The sequence below is a fragment of the Camelus bactrianus genome, chromosome 21 (genome assembly GCF_048773025.1).
Source record: "Camelus bactrianus isolate YW-2024 breed Bactrian camel chromosome 21, ASM4877302v1, whole genome shotgun sequence".
Taxonomy (NCBI): Eukaryota; Metazoa; Chordata; class Mammalia; order Artiodactyla; family Camelidae; genus Camelus; species Camelus bactrianus.
In genome coordinates, this window is record NC_133559.1 from 6,691,279 (window position 1) to 6,703,918 (window position 12,640).

General features: G+C 53.9%; 2 protein-coding genes across 3 annotated transcripts; both read right to left on the bottom strand.

Annotated features, from left to right (window-relative positions):
* Nucleotides 1-6,419: 6,419 nt before the first annotated feature.
* On the bottom strand, nucleotides 6,420-7,960 carry S100A6 (S100 calcium binding protein A6). 2 transcript variants are annotated; one of them, XM_074349451.1, is made up of 3 exons: nucleotides 7,803-7,960; nucleotides 6,988-7,146; nucleotides 6,420-6,645 (listed from the first exon to the last, which is right to left on the bottom strand). In XM_074349451.1, the coding sequence occupies exons 2-3, from the start codon at nucleotides 7,123-7,125 to the stop codon at nucleotides 6,511-6,513; spliced, it is 273 nt and encodes a 90-aa protein (XP_074205552.1). In that variant the 5' UTR covers nucleotides 7,126-7,146; nucleotides 7,803-7,960; the 3' UTR covers nucleotides 6,420-6,510. The 2 variants fall into 2 exon arrangements, with proteins under 2 accessions (XP_074205552.1, XP_074205553.1); XM_074349452.1 differs by lacking the exon at nucleotides 7,803-7,960 and adding an exon at nucleotides 7,588-7,771.
* Nucleotides 7,961-8,623: 663 nt separating this feature from the next.
* On the bottom strand, nucleotides 8,624-11,040 carry S100A5 (S100 calcium binding protein A5). Its single transcript, XM_010954052.3, has 2 exons — nucleotides 10,900-11,040; nucleotides 8,624-9,252 (listed from the first exon to the last, which is right to left on the bottom strand). Exons 1-2 carry the CDS (start codon nucleotides 11,035-11,037, stop codon nucleotides 9,112-9,114), a joined length of 279 nt encoding a protein of 92 aa, XP_010952354.1. The 5' UTR covers nucleotides 11,038-11,040; the 3' UTR covers nucleotides 8,624-9,111.
* Between the last annotated feature and the right edge of the window lie 1,600 nt (nucleotides 11,041-12,640).

Genomic DNA, 12,640 nt, shown 5'->3' on the forward strand with positions numbered 1-12,640 from the left:
AACAGAACTGTGAAAGACTAAATTTCTGTTATTTTAAACCCCTCCCCTAAAAATTCCCAATGGATGGTACACTTTGAAAGGGTCACCTTTATGGTATATGAATTATATCTCAATAACTTTTGTTTGTGTCTTTTGGTCTTGGTTTTTTGTTTTGTTTTGTTTTGTCAATGATATAATTGACATTTAACATTGTATAAGTTTAAGGTGTATAACGTGTTGATTTGATACAATTATATACTGCAAAACGATTACCACCATAGCATTAGCTACCACCTCCAGGCCACCACAAAGTCACCATCTCTTTTTTGTGGTGAGAACATTTAAGATCTACTGGCTTAGCAACATTCAAGTACTTGATACAGTGTTATTAGCTATGATCACCATGCTGTACGTAGATCCCCCAAACTTGCTATTCTTATAACTGGAAGTGTAAGGTTCTTGGCCTGTTGACCAACATCTCTCCATTTCCCCCACCCCCAGCCCTCAGAAACCACCACTCTATTCTCTGTTTCTCTGAGTCTGACTTTGTTAGATTCTACATGTAAGTAAGAACATACAGGGTTTGTCTTTATCTGACATCTCACTTAACATAATGCTCTCAAGGTCCATCCCTGTTGTCACAAATGGTGGGATTTCCTTTTCTTCGTGGCTGAATAATATTAGTGTGTGTGTGTGTGTGTGAGAGAGAGAGAGAGAGAGAGACACACATCTTTATCCATCGACGGTCCCTTAGATGGTTTCCCCTTCTTGGCTATAGTGAGTAGCGCTGCAGTGCACATGGGAGTGCTGATGTCTCTGTGAGAACCTAATTTCAATTCCTTTATAAAGCTGTTTTTAAAATAAAAAGAAACAGACTGATGAGGCTATTTTTTCTTTTAATGAAAATACCCCCTGGGTAGGGTGCAGGCCTCTGGGTGGGGGGCACCCATTAGGAGGCACCATGCCAAGAACCCCCAAAATACTTTCATTTTCATTTCTTTTAAAAGCACAAGAAATGTGAATACAATAATAATGAATATATAGTAATGAATCCATCTTGGTTTATGCTTGTCTTTATACCGACACAGTCATAAAATACAATTTGTAACATTTCCCTGTGAAGGAAAAGGTCCACAGAGGCAGGAGCAGGAGGGGCCCACGGAAGCCAAAGCAGCCCTGCTTCCAGGTAACATGGGAGGAAGCGGGGCGCAGGCGTCATGTGCCGCGAAGGACCGGGCCCGGGACTCTCAGCAGCATCTCCGCTCCTGGATCTGGACACCCCCACCTGCCTCAGAATCCACCCGAGCAGGAAGACTCCGGCATAGGAAAATTCCACTGGCTTCTAAAGGGACTAAATATGGGGTGTCCTTGTCTAAGGAGAGCAGCGGAGTGTCCCAAGGGAGGGGTGCAGCAACTTAGACTTTGGAAGCTTGAAGAGAGGTGGATGGAGGAGAGGGAAGAGGTCTCCGTGGGGGGAGCCTCCCTGTGGGACGCTGTCTGCCTGAAAGCCTGCACTGACCAGGAAGAGCCTCCGGGGGGCAGGCGTGAGGGGTGCCTCGGGACCCTCCCCGCCTCCCCGCCTCCCCCCGGACAGAGGGCTGGGTTGCTCTCCCCTGGGCTCCGGGAGGACACAGGCAGGCAGGCAGGCACTTAGAGGAGAGGGGAAGGGACCCGCCTGGACATCCCCCTGAGCAATGGCCAGTGGCTGACTAAAGTTTCCCTTACTCTGCTCCCTGCTCCCCGGCCACACCCTTCTTCTGTGAAGCAAGAACTGTAGTCAGCCCAGCCTCACCCCTGACTCTACACACACCGCCCCCCTTACCCAGCTCCCTTTTCAGTCTCCTCTGGGTCTGTCTCTGCTCACCACCTGGACTAGGTCTGTAAGTTAAGTCCCAAAGTGTCAGGAAGACTGGGGTGGCAGTTCCAGGAACGTCATCACAGGCCTCCTGGCCACCCATCCAGGTGCCAACCTGGGGCAAGCTAAACATTCTAAACTCCACTCACACACACATCCAATGGATCCAAAGGGATCCAAACACACATCCAAACCAATGTTCATCTTTGCCTGCCTGCCTTCTTCCTGCCACCCCACCGCCTCCAGGTCAGATCCTCAGTGTCCCGCCTGCAGGTGCCACCAGCTTCCTGGCCTCTTCCCCAGGCCCCAGATCTCTCTGAAGTCCAGGCTTTCATCAAATCACCACCCTATTCAAAACCTTTAATACCCACCGGACACTCATAGCTTAGAGGTTGGGCTTTCAAACATCCCTTTATCTCTAGTACCCTTTCTTAAAATAAACTCTTGTGGGGGAGGCTGATATATGAAAAATAGAGAGCTCAGGCAAAAATAGGGTTAAGTGGCCAGAAGCTGCCCCATCTGAGCCACCTCCCCCACCACAGAGAAGCCCCTATGCCACCTCTGAGGACCCACTAGAGCTCTCATGGTTCAAAATCCACTAGATCCTATCAGACTGGCTAAAACTTTTTAAAACGACACCGCCTTCGGCTGTCCGGGGTGCCGGGAAAGCTGCTCTCGTTTACCACTAATGGGAAGTGTGAATATTTACTGCTGTTTTGGAAAGTGATAAAGCAGCAGCTATTTCAATTAAATATGCATCTGCCCTTCAACCCAGCAGTCTCACTCCTGGGATTCGGTACTAAACAAACAAAAGCATGTCTTTGGGAATGTGTGCACAAAGGTGTTTATTCAGCAATATTATTATTGCTTGCAATGAACAAAATTGGGGTAGAAAATGCCCACCAATAGGAAATGGTCAGAAAAATTGTGGTGTCCGTACCATGGAATAATACACAGCCATCAAAAAGAAGCATTTAGATTACTACCAGTTGACCTGAAGCAATTTTTGTGATATATTGTTAAATGGGGGAAAAATAAAATGAGAAAAATAGATATATATCCTGACCCCATTTTTATAATATAATTACATTATACAAAAGATCTCACATGTGGAACTATCTGCATGTATAGTGACACGATGATAAAGAACACTATGGATGAATCATTCTAGGGTTATTTTAAATCATTCTGTTTATTAACATTGGTTGGTTGAGTTGGGGGAAACAAAACTTTCGTGCATTCCTCAGTGCTGCAGCGTAAGCCCTAACTCCCTGGGACCCTTCCCGTACCTGAGAATTAGACTCACAGCCACTTGTGTAGTTAATTGCTCTGATCCAAAAGGGTAATAAAACTTCTCTTCTCTCCCAGCAAGAGGGAGTTGAGTGCTTACCACCTACAGTAGGTCCCAAGGTTAAGCCCCAAGGAGCCCAGGAGATCAGAGAGCTGTCTCTCCAGGTTTTTATACTTCAAAAGGGATGAAAACTCAGAATTTAGAGATCTCTAGGACCTGAAAACTGGAGGCTCCTGGAGCTCTCTGGTTCCTGGAGAAATTTTATTTACGTGACATTTCCAAGGAGACCCTTTCGGGAGGAGAACAGGTGCCCTCTTCCCCTTTATAAGTAGAGAAAAATTGTCTTTCCTTGTCACTCGCCTTTGTTTTCTTTGGGGGGGATAATTATGTTTATTTGTTTGTTTGTTTGTTTTAATGGAGGTACTGGGGATTGAATCCAGGACCTCATGCATGATCTATACCCTTCCCACACCTTGTCACTCACCTTTGAATGTCTGGTCCTCGAATGGGGCTCAGCCCAGGGTAAGACCTGAGCCAAGTCAGCCCTGACTCACTGATTATTTCTATAAATCATCTGGTACACTATCAATGTCATTAAAACATTTAAGAGAAAAACAAGGAGAAATGGCCAAAATATGGCATGAGGAGATAAACACGAAGGAACTGGCAAGGGGATGGAGAGGGCCCTGCTCCCCACTTACACTTTACTTGGGGTCGAGGCACTTACTTCGCTATAACTTAGCTTTTCCACTTGTTAAATGGGGTTAATGATACCTACTACACATAAATCCTCTGAGCATCACAAAAGACAATGGATATGAAAGTGCCTTGTAAAAATAAAAGTGCTGTACAAACGTACGACGGCATGACGCTTGACAATTTCAGATTTGCCTGGCAGAGAACAAAGAGCTACAGCCTGTGACTCAGTCCTAAGCCCCTCCGCCTGGGGCCCGCCCCCGCCTGCAGACGGGCTGGGGTGCTGCTGTTTCAGCTCCACGGCTGGGGTGACTCGGTTGCAGGATGGATGCCCATTTATGCACAGCGAGGGAAAAAGGAGCCTCAGCGAGCGGAAACCGGGGCCGGCGCCGCTTCCACCAGCCGCCTGCAGGCGGATCAGACTTCCTGGATCAGCCTCAGCAAAGGGACAGCGGGTGTGCGAAGCACCCAGCTCCCATCTGAACGTCTCCCTCCCCTCCAAGCCCAGGCCCCACCCTGTTCCACAGAGTGAGCTGAAGGCTTCACCTCCAACGTTATATCAGTGGCAGGCAAATGCAACAAAAATGACCAGTCTGTGCCCCTCTCCACACCCAGTCCCACCCTCCGAGTCCAGCGCACCCACAAGATTCCACTGGAAATGCTGCTTCCTCCCGCTGGCCCCCCACCCCCTAAAAAAAACTTAAAAATCATACCCTCAAAGCAAACAAAAGATTTGCTATATGTTTCGGCTTTTATTCTATTTTTTAAACCCGTGTTCCTGTTCCCCTCCACTACTGCGGAAAGACAGGACCTAAAGGACACGCCTGTTTATTTAGCAGGTGGAATCCGCACGTTTATAGATTCTCTTCAACCTGTCGGCCCGCCCACCCACTCAAGCTCCCTGCAAATGGAAGGCTGAGCAGCCCCTCCCCCGGCAGTGTGTGTTTACTCACTGCAAAGACCCCTTCTCCCTCTTTGTACCAAGGTCTTCTGGGCCCTGACAGCGGGGGAGAGGAAGGGCAGGGTTCAGATTCCATTTGTATTTGCAAACCGCCTTCCTTTCATTGACTTGCTTGCTCATGGTGTGTCTTATATGAAGTTGAGTTGCTTCATTTGGAGGCTGATTGCTGGGCTCCAAAAGATCCCCGTGGGGACATTCCCTGGACGTCCAAGTCGTGTCTCCCTCCTCTCTGGAGGGTCTCCACCACTCCGCTGTTGGTGAAAACCAACGCCGACCCGCCCCCAGTGTCCTGCTCTCTGTCCACACGAGGGCGCTCGCTCCACGCCCCAATACGCTGGCCGCCGCGGCGCCAGGAGAGTCCCTTTCCCGAGGGAGCTAGATAGAGCTGACTTAGACTGGCTGTGCAGGCCGGGAGCGCAGGCCCTGGGTCCCTTCCTGCTTCTCAGCAGTGCCAGTCCCTGCTCCCTGCGGGGAAGGAGAGGCCACTAGAGAAGGAGGGATGCCAAAAGGTGAGGCTTGCAGCCCTCTTGAGACTGTTCACTCATGTTCACTCAACCCCACCCCAGTAAGTTAGAAGACCACTTAATTCTACAAAGTTGGGCCCCCAGGGAAGTTGGGAGGTGAGTAAGAGAGGAAGGAGGATATGGTCTCCCTCTGAGGTCCCCGGAACCTAAAGAGGAACTTGCCTGACACAGACAAGACCTGGAGGGAATAGAATTACAACAATTGCCCCGACCCCCTGAGACACAATTTATCCCCTTGCCCCCTCCCCGCCCCCACCTGAAAACACTAATGCAAACAATGGACTCAGACAACAATTAGTCATCTTCCCTGATGGGGGTTGAGAGCCAGGCTTGGCTCCAATGGAGTAACTGGGATGATTCATTCTGCTGAGGCTGTAATGATGTGCTGGCTCAGTATTGATTGAAGGGCTTGAAGCTATGTTGCCCAGCTCCGGGGACCCTCACCCCTCCCTTTCACGAGCACCCTATGATTCACATATTCTCACGGCTGTCAGCTCCTCAGACCACTGTCCCAAGCACAAAGAACTCCTAAAGCATGTCTCCCTCCTTCAGCCAGGGCAGAGGGAGCAGAACTGAACTCAACCACACAGCATCCGAGGTGATCTCGGACAGAGCGCTCCCCGTCCAGGCTCTGGGCACACGGATATGCCTTCTCTGTCCCCACCTCACTGTGGTGAGAAGGTGGACCGGCCCCGCCCCACAGCTCTTCTGGCCCTGCCCCTCTCACCACACCCAGAGCAAATAAACATGGCTTTGTCCTCTTGGAGCCTGCTAGGACCGTCTTTGCCCCATTCTGGACCCATTACACCCTGGCCCAGGCACCGTTTCCTTCCCTAAGCCCATCCCAGAACGCCTCCTCCTGGGGGTCACTTGAGCCTTTCCTTAAGATGGCTTCACTCAGAGCAGGCGTCTTTTCTGCTTCGCATAAAGGCACCTTATGAGCTAGCAGCCGCCTTGTTAGGGTGCAGCCACATGGTGTGGCCCCTCCCACCTGCTCCCCTGATCTGGTGAGTCACTGAGTCACTCCCAGAGGTGCCTGTGAGAAAACAATCTGATGGCTGATGCAGCACCAGAGGAGGAAACAGAAATCACTGGGAAGCCAGGACACAGGGGTAGATTTAACCAAAGAAAAATATTTATTGTAGTTACGCACCACTAGACAGACAGGCCAGCTAGAGGGTGTCTCCACCTTTCCAAGTTACTTTCAGCCCCGGAGGACTTCATTATAGATCATGGCCAAGGCCCCCAGGAAGGTGACATATTCTTGAAAATTCACCACCTGGTCCTTGTTCCGGTCCAGGTCGTCCATCAGCTTTGCAATTTCAGCATCCTGCAGCTTCTAACATGTCAGAATGGGAAATCCATCAGTGGTGATGAGAACCCTGGCTTCTCTGCCTTTCCCCATCCCAGGCAGCCCTCTCTTATATAGGTGGCTCTGTGCTCACTTGTCACCAAAGATCCAAGTCCACCTTGGATTCACTTGGCTTTACTTCCCTGCACCTACTCCTCATTAAGGGGAGTAAGCACCAGGCTAAGAGCACCCCTGGCCCCTCAGGGGTGTAGGCCAGGAAGGCATGTGGTCCCAGGCAGGGCCAGAATGCGGGTAAGTGTGAGTCAGGGGCACCTGGCACCTCCCCCCTCCCCTAGTCCTGCTTCTAGAGGGCCAGGGGAGACCGCTCACCGCCCCGATGGTGAGCTCCTTCTGGATCAGCTCCTTCAGCTCACTCTTGCTCAGGGTGTTCTTGTCACCCTCCCGGCCGGAGTACTTGTGGAAGATGGCCACCAGGAGGCCAATAGCCTGATCCAGGGGGCACGACATGGCTGGAGGCTGGGCTCAGAGCTGGGGGCAGACAGGCTGGTCAGCACCCTGGGTGGCAGGGCCTTCTCACTCACCCATACACCCCAAGACCTCTGTCCCAACACCCTCAACTCCCTTTGACTACCCTGCCCACCGCCAGGTGTCAAACGACATCAGGGGCCAGCCCAGGGCTTGAAGGGCAGGGAGCGGGCAGACTCGAGGGCCAAGAGATCTGTGGCCGCCGGGGACCAGAGGAGACGGGGCTGGAGGACTCTAAGGAGCAAACAGGACCGCAGCCGAGAACTCTTTTCCAAGGGTTCCGGGCAAAGTTGGGGAGTATGCTGGGGGATGGGGATGGAGGCTACTCTCTCTCTCTCTCTCTCTCTCTCTCTCCCTCTCCCTCTCCCTCTCCCTCTCCCTCTCCCTCTCCCTCTCCCTCTCCCTCTCCCTCTCCCAGAGCCGCGCACTGCGGCGCTGACACACCCGGGACACACCCTCCCGCACCGGGAAGGGCCACTCCGGGGAGCCGCCCCGCCGGATGCCTTAGCCGGGGGCCAGCCTGGCGGCTCCGGCCTCTCCCCGCCGGCCCGGGAGCGCCGCAGAGCGCCCGGGGCGGGATGTAGGCGCCGCGCACGGCCCGCGGCCTCCCCCCAGGGCGGGCGGCTCTGCAGGACGGGGCTGCCCTGGCGAGGACTCACCGCGGCTGCAGCGGAGCCAGAAGGGAGCGGCCGAGGGGACGCGGCGCGCGGCCGGCCCGCCCTCCTTATAGCGGCGTGTCCGGGAGGCCGGCCCGGCGAGAGCCCACCCCGCCCGCCGCCCGCCCCGCGGCCCGCCCCGCGCCCGCCGCTCGCTCGCACCCGGGCCCCAAACTTTCCACGCCTCCTGCCCCGGGCCCGTCGGGGCTCCTCGGGGTGGGGGCGCTTAGGTGGGACCGCGGCCAGCCCAGTGACCTTGAGCTCCCTCCTGCCTAATTCCCAAAACTCAGTGACGTGACACGGCATGGGAAGGAGGTGAAGGGCCGTGTGTGTGTGTGTGTGTGTGTGTGTGTGTGTGTGTGTGTGTGTGTGTGTGTAGGGGGAAGAGGTGGAGGAGGGTGCCCCACAGGGGCGTTCAGGGTCAACGCTAGATGAAGGATGGGGCGCAGCCCTTGGTCTACGCGATGTGATTTAAAGGACCCCTCGAACACCATTCCTCTAGCAAAAAATTCCTGCCACTACTCCGCTCCCTTTCCCCACCCTCCACCCTGAATTCCACCCGCAGCCTGTTGGCCGTTAAAATACACACACACCAGAGCCGAGCCCTTTATGTATTATTAGCTATTTACCCTTCAGTTAAGTTTTTTCAGAGCCTCTCTTGAAAAAAAGGATTTTGATGTGGGGAGAGGGGGAAAGCAAAAAGCCCTGGACTCCAGGGATGAGTGGGGTGGGGTGGGGCTGGGTGGGCTGCAAGGGCTTGTTGCTGAAGGGGTGGTGGAGGAGATGGAAAGGAGGCTGGTGTGGAGGTCAAGACCAGGCTCCCCCCCTTACCAGGGTTGTCAGGTGGCCTCCTGCAAACTGGTGACAAGTCAGACTGGCCTGTCCATCACTGCCCTCAGGAAACACATCCCAGCCTCCCAAGTGTCATCGCTTTCAACATACTTTCCCTCTTAGCTTTCTCTGCATATTTGCAGCATTCCTGGGAGGCGAGGAAAAGCCTGGCCGGACTTCTCTATTTTCCAGAAGGGCAAAAGGGAACGTGGATAAGCTTAGTCACGTCCGCACTGTAGGGCAGAAAAGGGGGTGGGAGGCTGTCCACCCACCTAAGGAGAAGCTCTGTCTTGCCCCACCACACCCCCAGCCAAGGTGGACAAGACACCTTCAAACCAGCCCCAAATGCCTGGAATGGAAAATCTTTATTTCCTCTGCTGGAAGGGAAGGCCCAAGCAGGGTACTTCTAGGAGGACAGGGAGGGCAAGGGACCTCAGAGGGTTTGTGAGAGGAGCCGCGGAGGCCAGGGACTGATCCCCGGTCACTGGTTGTCCTCCAGGAAGAAGTCATTGTAGGCCATGCACAGCGTGGTCAGGAACACCGAGTACTCCTTGAAGTCAATCTCCTGATCGCTGTTTTTGTCCAAGCTCTTCATCAGGTCATCGATGCTACTCTCCTTCATCTTCTTCGAGGGCCCAGGTAGAAAGACAGGTCAGCCACCCCTCCAAGCCCTGCCCTGACACTGCGTGGTGGCACCCATCCCCTGGCAAGGCAGCTTCAGGGTGATCCCAGCCAAGTCAGCTACATAGAGCATTTCGACCCCCAGAGTTTCCCCCAGGCCACACCCAGCACAAGGCCTGGCACCGAGCAGGGGCTCAGTGACCTGACTCTTGAATCTAATAAACTACAAGAGAAAGGCTAGTGCAGCCCACTTCCCTGCAACACTTTCTGCCACCCAAAGAAAGAAGGATCTAGATTTCGTACAACACCTAATAGGAACGACTTGGTGACTATGTGGCACTGAGCAAGGTCCAAGTCTTATTCTGTCCCTGTTGGGGACAGCTGAGAATTGACCAGACATCTCTCCTGCTAGAACAGCTGTATGGAGTGAGTGCCTGGCCTCCCGTCATACTGTCTACCTCGTCCTCTGTCCTCCCAGCCCAGCTCCACCAAGAGGATGAGACAGGGCCCTCGGGTGGAACAGGAGGAAAATACAGACACATCCTGCCCTCTCCTCTTCAATGCCCTCAACTCCAGCTTCTCCACAGGAGGCAGGACTTCAGGACATACGGAGATGGAAACAGCCTCTCTGCAACGTCATCCTTGTCCCCAGTCTGGGCTCCCGTTATAGCCAGGCCCTCCCCAGGGTCTCTGTCCCCCTGTAATTAACCCTGCTGGACCCATGGCCCCTCCCTCTGCCCTCATTAACTCCAGGATGCAGAGATTTTGGCTAGAAGGCCAGAGGGGAAGCCTGGTGACATCCACACCTGCTTCGGTCTCTTGCCCACAAGGACACACTCGTTGGAGCTTCTCTCTGGAGAGGCCCCCTGGATTTAGGATGTGACAGGAGAGCACCGCCCCCCACCACCACCACACCCAGGCTGATTTTAAAGGAAAGAGGGAGGGTGACACATGGGCCTGGTCTGGAACTCCAGCCTCTCACTAGTTGGGTGTCCTTGGACAAGTTATATAATGTATCTGAGCCTCAACTGTTTTTTAACTGTAATAATAATATAATGACTACCTTATGGGCCCTCGCCTCTGTCAGTTGCCTCCCTCCCACCATCGCCGTCTGGTAAGAATCAGTTCTGTCTCTTTACAACTTGTGTCCACCAACTAGCGGAGTGAACCTATTGGTTCTCATGTCAGCACCAGCTGAGAGCCCTGGACATGCCAGGCCCTCGGAGGAGAACCAGGAGGGGCCCTGCCCTTGAGCTGGACGCGGCTGACCTGGACGCCTGGACCCCCTCATCCCCCACAACCTTGCACCGGCTCCATAGCTGCGAGAGCCCAGTCTCCACACAGAGGGTTCCTTGATCTGGTTCTAAACCCTCACGCAGCCTGCAGCCCACCCTCCAGACCCTTGCAGTCCCTTCTTCCTTCCCAGTGACATCTAACTCATCCCCTGGCAGGGCCTCAAGCTGTGTTGGCCCACAGTGTCCACCTGCTTTTGAGTCTCTGTCCATCCCCTCCGGCCATTCTGTCCTGGCCAAAACAAGTACCCTGCGGGCAGGTGTATTGATATTTCTTTTTTCTCCCCTTCCCTCCTCCACGGTGCCTGCGGGGGAGCCCTGGGACCCTGGGGTGTGGGGAGGGGACCACCATCTACCTCGCCAAGACACAGCTCCTTCTTGATCAGCTCCTTCAGCTCCTTCCTGCTCAGAGTCAGTTTGCTGCCCTCTCTCCCTGAATATTTATGGAAAGTGCTGACCATCATGGTCAGGGCCTTCTCGAGAGGAGTCTCCATCACAGTGTGACGTTCTGGAGGCAGAAGGGAGAGGAAATGGTTGCCTTGCCCAGGAAGCTGGACCTTCTGCTTCTCCATCACTAGCCCACCTCCAAGCTGCTTCCTCAAAGACTCCATGATGAGGCTGAAATCTACCAAGTGGACCCCAACGACTCAGGACAGGTTGTAATAAGACCCAGGGCAAACCTGGAGCCCCCGGAGCAGGGAGACTGACCAGCCCCAAAGGAGCCTAGGAGATGTTGTAAAAGAGGTCTCAGGGCAGAGGGATGACAAGGTGGCCTCCCCAAAATAAGAACTGGTGGCAGATGGTGGAACAGAGAAAGGGTCAGGATTTTTTCCCTGGCATGTCAAGCTTGGGCACTCATTTTCCGGAGGCAGTCCTCACCCTAGTCGCCCTCCAGGGCCTGGGTGCCTGAATCACCTGTTATCAGGGAGTGTCCCATTCTAGAAGTGGGGAATGGGGCAAAGAGAGAGTCCAGGGGTTAGAGGAGACTGGGGCTGGAGCTGGAAGATAAGATCTTCAAAGGAAACCGGGGAGAGGTGATAGGACTTGTCCAGCTGGTCTCCCGTCTCTGGCCCAGAGACCTGTACACACAGACCGGCCACAAGGCAGCAAAGGGGGTGGGCTTGTTGAAACCTCCAGGGTCACTCTGAGAGCTGCATCCAGAGGCTGGGTTTGAATGGGGCCCTCCAGTCCATCTGCACAGCCACACCCACCCAAAAGAAGAGGAAGTCAGAGCTCCTGTGACTCAGGCTTGAAAACCGCTTCCCCCTTCGGGAGGAAGGAGCCAACACCCAGGGAACTCAGGGGCTGCAGGTAAGTCTGTGTAGAGTCCTGAGCAAGGAAGGGAGGAAGGCACTGCTGTCTCTTCCCTTCAGCCCAAAGCCCGCCTCACAATTCTTGAGCTGGACCCTTCATTCATCTCCCACCACCCAAAACCCTCAGCTTGCCCCCACTTCCAGGAGACTCAGCCAGTACCACAGTGGAAGAAGGCAAGGGTCTCTGGGCATCTGCAGCAGCATCCTGGCTGGTCCTGATCCCCACCTCCACCCCAGAGCTGCTTCTCGAGAGATTCCGGAAGCCACAGGTCCAAAGACTCTCCCTCTCCTCCCTGAGCGCATGCCCACTTATCGGGCCGGGCCTTCTTTGGTGGAGGTCACTGGAGCTGGTCACCCTCTGGCCTCATCACCAGCTTACCCCACCATACAGATGAGCAGGGAGATCAGAAGGAAGGACTCACCAAGGACAGAGGGAGCCAAAGAACTCACAGTGGAAACAGGCTCCCTCCCACTGCTCTCTGCCTTTATCCCCTGGCTCCAGTCCCCAGGATACCAGCGGAGAGAAAGGGCCAATGAGAAGGGGCCAGGGACAAGGAGGCCCAGGTCAGAACCTCCTGGGGTGCAGCTGGGGAGAACCCCCCTCTGCCAATCTCATACTCCTTGTTTCCAAACAGAAGGGATGGAGGCACACTGAGTTCACCAAGACACACAGACCTTCAGTCCCAGAAGCTTTATTTTCTCAACCAAAAATCAGAACTCACAATCTGATGGGACAATAGCCAGGCTGCCCTGGAAAGAAGACCCAGGAGATGTGGGACAAATG